We start from the raw sequence: 3,377 nt of genomic DNA, 5'->3' as shown, positions 1-3,377 counted from the left end.
GCCACACACACACACACACCCATCTACAGACACACACACACACACACACACACACACACACCAAGCTTGGTTTACGTTGCTTTTTAAAGAAACCTTTTTAAGAAACTATTTAAAAGCGTCAAGTGCTAAGTGGTCGCGTCGTCTTCGTGCAGGTAATGCCGAAACCGTGTGCCTTGCAGGGGGGTCCCCTTTGTCTGGCGCCGGGCTGGGGGGAGAGGGCTGGTGCCCCCCTGCCCCTCTCTAATAGGGCCTAGCAGGTAGGGCTAGCTGTGCCGGGGGCAGACCCTGCTGTATGGAGCTGCCCTCCCTCCCCCCTCTCTCTCTCAGCTCCTGCTTTTCCCACGGGATGTTTTTCCGAATTGTTCACGTGATTTGAGATAATAAAATGTAGAAAGGAAAAAAAAAGAAAAAAACGACCCCTCCACACCCTCTGCATCAATGTGGGGGGTGATGTGGCTGCTTTTTTCCTTCTCTGTGGGTGTCTGGGGGGAAGGGGGAAGTAGGAGAGGCTTGGCAGCAATCTGAGGCCCCTTTGCATGTGGAGTGGGACGTGTGGGCTCAGAGCTCCCCCCTGGGTGTCCATAGGGGGGTGGGTCCCTTGCAGGCTGGCACTCACCTGGGGATGCCATCATGGTGCAGCGGTGCTATTCCCTGGGCATCCCGTGGTCCCCAGGGGGATCCAGCACCCCTCAGCACCAAGGGATGCCCCAGGACCTCAGGTGTCACCCGGTGCCACCCAGCACCCAGGGGTGCATGCAGGTTGGGGGCAGACTGGTGGGATGCTCTGGAGCTGCACAGGTCACGTTGCTGGGGTTTGGAAACAAGCAGAAGCGGTGGCAGAGGGTGGGCAGGGGCACCAGTGGGGGGTGGGGACTGTAGGGGCTGGGGCTCAGAAGAGCCCACAGTCCTTGAGGTTCTCCTTGATGATGATGTCGGTGACGGCGTCGAAGACGAACTTGACGTTCTCAGTATCAGTGGCGCAGGTCATGTGCGAGTAGATCTCCTTCACGTCCCGCCGCATGTTCAGCTCCAGGAACTGCAGCTTGATGTAGTTGCCAGCATCATCGTAGGTGTTGGGACCTACAAGCAGGGCCATTGGTCCCCAGCACCCCACAGCCCCTGTATTCCCCTGCCATCACCCCACAGCCCAGACCTTTGGCTGGGTGCTTAGGGTGCTGGGGACACCTGGTGGGTGTCTGACAAAGGATGCTAGCACCCAAATTCCCCACCCGGGGGTGAGCGTGACTGCCCTCACCATCGTAGTCGGGGAAGCAGATGCTGAGGTGAGCCTTCTTGATCTTCTCCAGGAAGACGTCCTTCTTGTTGAGGAAGAGGACAATAGATGTGGTGGCGAAGTAGCGGTGGTTGCAGATGCTGTTGAAGAGGTGCAGGCTCTCGTGCATGCGGTTCTGTGGGAGGACACAGCCCCATCAGCCCCCCGGCAGCTGCCCAGCTCCCTAGTACCCCTTGGCACAGCTACCTACCACTTCATCATCCTCCACCAGCACCATGTCGTAGGCGCTGAGCGCCGCGATGAAGATGATGCACGTCACCCCCTCGAAGCAGTGGATCCACTTCTTGCGCTCCGAGCGCTGTCCTCCCACATCGAACATCCTGCAGGGCAGGACCAGGGAGCTCAGCATCACCCCCACCCCCCACCCCTTGCTTCAGCACTTGGGGCTCAGCCCATACCTGAAGTTGAGGTCCTTGAAGGAGAACTGGGTTTCGATGATGCCGGTGGTTTTGACACGGGAGCGCAGCACGTCCTGCTCAGTGGGGACGTAGCCAGGGGTCACCAGGCGCTCCAGGTCCGACAGGTAGCTGGTGGGCACAGTGTGAGGCATGTCCCACCAAGAGTGCCCCCACCCACCTGCCCATCCTGCACCTACTATCCTGCCGAGTCATTGAGCTGGTACTCAGAGGCTCGGTCAAAGCAGGCCTGGATGCCTGCATCCTTCCAGAGCCGCCCGATGATGTCTGACATTTCCTTGGGCATGGTGCCCTCCTCGATGGTGTCCGAGAGGTGCAGCAGCTTGCGGGCATCATCCTGCAAGGGATGGGGGCTCAGTGGGGACAGGGACCGGGGCACAGCTCCACACCCCATGCTGGGGGCCCCTCACCTGGCGGGCTGAGTCACCGTACTGGATGTTGAGCGTGCTCATGGCACGCACGATGGCCAGCATGGACTGCAGCGTGTTGCTGTAGATGATGGCGATGAACTCCAAGCATTCCTCCAGTGAGTAACCGTCCTGGTGGATGATCCTGGCCAAGACAGGGGCATGGGGCTGAATGGGGTGCTGAGGGCACCCATGGGGCTGAGTTGCAGGGTAGGAGCACTTGTGGGCACTGAACTGGTGAGTAGGGGTACCCATGTGGGTTGATAATAGGGTGGTGACTTCCATGGAGTTGAACTGTTGGGCAGGGGCACTCTTAGGGCTGAACTATAGGATGGGAGAACCCATGGGGCTGAACTACAGGATGGGAGAACTCATGGGGCTGAACTATAGGGTGGGAGAAGTCATGGGGCTGAACTATAGGGTGGGAGAAGTCACGGGGCTGAACTATAGGGTGGAGGCATTCATAAGGCTAGAAAATAAGGCAGAGGCACCCGTTGCTGCAGTGTGGGTGCTGAGGGGTGGATGCTCCACCGGCTATGGTATGGGACAGGTAGCTGCCCATGGGACTTACTTCATCTGCTTGACGATGGTGCTTTTCCCTGACTCCCCTGCTCCTGTGGGGACAGAGGGGGGGCACAGTGGTGACCACAGCTGTGATCACCACAGGGGGACATGAGGAAACAGGGAGAGAGACAGCTAGGTCTGGGAGGGCACTGGGGTGGTGCTGCTGGGGGTTAAGTTAAGGGTATACTGGGGGATCTGGAGGTGGGGATGAAGATGAGGATGCGGTGGGGATGGGGACGCAGCAGTGGGGCATTGCAGGGGGATGCAGCCAGGGCCTGGGCATGGGGATGGATGGTAACAGTGGGGAAACTGGGGGGCACTGGAAGAGGGAAGTGCAGTGCTGAGAGAATGCAAGGGCAGCATCTAGGGGGAACACGGAAGGATCTGTGGGTGCAGGGGCGGAGTTGAGGTGCTTGGTGCTGGGGGGGTGTTGGATGGGGTGAGTTTCAGGGGTACTGAGGAGTCTGGGGCTACTGGGTTTTGGAGCATGAGGATGCCACGGGGGACGTTCAAGCATCCCCCAGAGCTGTGCCCACCTACCCAGCAGCAGCAGCTTGACGGTCCTGGCATCCTTCTCAGCGTCCTCCTTCAGCTTCTTCTCCAGCTCACGGGAGTGCTTCTCCTCGGCGCTGGCCCCTGCCCCCATCCTCGCCTCCGCCGCCCGCCGGCTCGCCCGCTCGGTGGAGGTCAGCACCA

The 3,377-nt window shown here is 59.7% G+C and overlaps 1 protein-coding gene across 1 annotated transcript; it reads right to left on the bottom strand.

The window, feature by feature from the left end:
• Nucleotides 1-752: 752 nt before the first annotated feature.
• On the bottom strand, nucleotides 753-3,327 carry GNAT1 (G protein subunit alpha transducin 1). The gene is made up of 8 exons (XM_010718376.3): nucleotides 3,222-3,327; nucleotides 2,689-2,731; nucleotides 2,121-2,262; nucleotides 1,890-2,047; nucleotides 1,693-1,821; nucleotides 1,485-1,614; nucleotides 1,256-1,409; nucleotides 753-1,080 (listed from the first exon to the last, which is right to left on the bottom strand). The coding sequence occupies exons 1-8, from the start codon at nucleotides 3,325-3,327 to the stop codon at nucleotides 890-892; spliced, it is 1,053 nt and encodes a 350-aa protein (XP_010716678.1). The 3' UTR covers nucleotides 753-889.
• Between the last annotated feature and the right edge of the window lie 50 nt (nucleotides 3,328-3,377).

Source organism: Meleagris gallopavo, chromosome 14 (assembly GCF_000146605.3).
Source record: "Meleagris gallopavo isolate NT-WF06-2002-E0010 breed Aviagen turkey brand Nicholas breeding stock chromosome 14, Turkey_5.1, whole genome shotgun sequence".
Classification (NCBI taxonomy): domain Eukaryota; kingdom Metazoa; phylum Chordata; class Aves; order Galliformes; family Phasianidae; genus Meleagris; species Meleagris gallopavo.
The sequence above is the reverse complement of the archived record's forward strand: the minus strand, read 5'-3'. Positions and strand labels throughout refer to the sequence as shown.

Coding starts and splice junctions, on each gene's coding strand:
- GNAT1 (XM_010718376.3), bottom strand. CDS start 3,327: ATGGGGGCAGGGGCCAGCGCCGAGGAGAAGCACTCCCGTGAGCTGGAG. Junction 1,615..1,692: donor TTCAAGGACCTCAACTTCAG/GTATGGGCTGAG, acceptor CCTGCCCTGCAG/GATGTTCGATGTGGGAGGAC. Junction 1,410..1,484: donor TGGTGGAGGATGATGAAGTG/GTAGGTAGCTGT, acceptor GTCCTCCCACAG/AACCGCATGCACGAGAGCCT.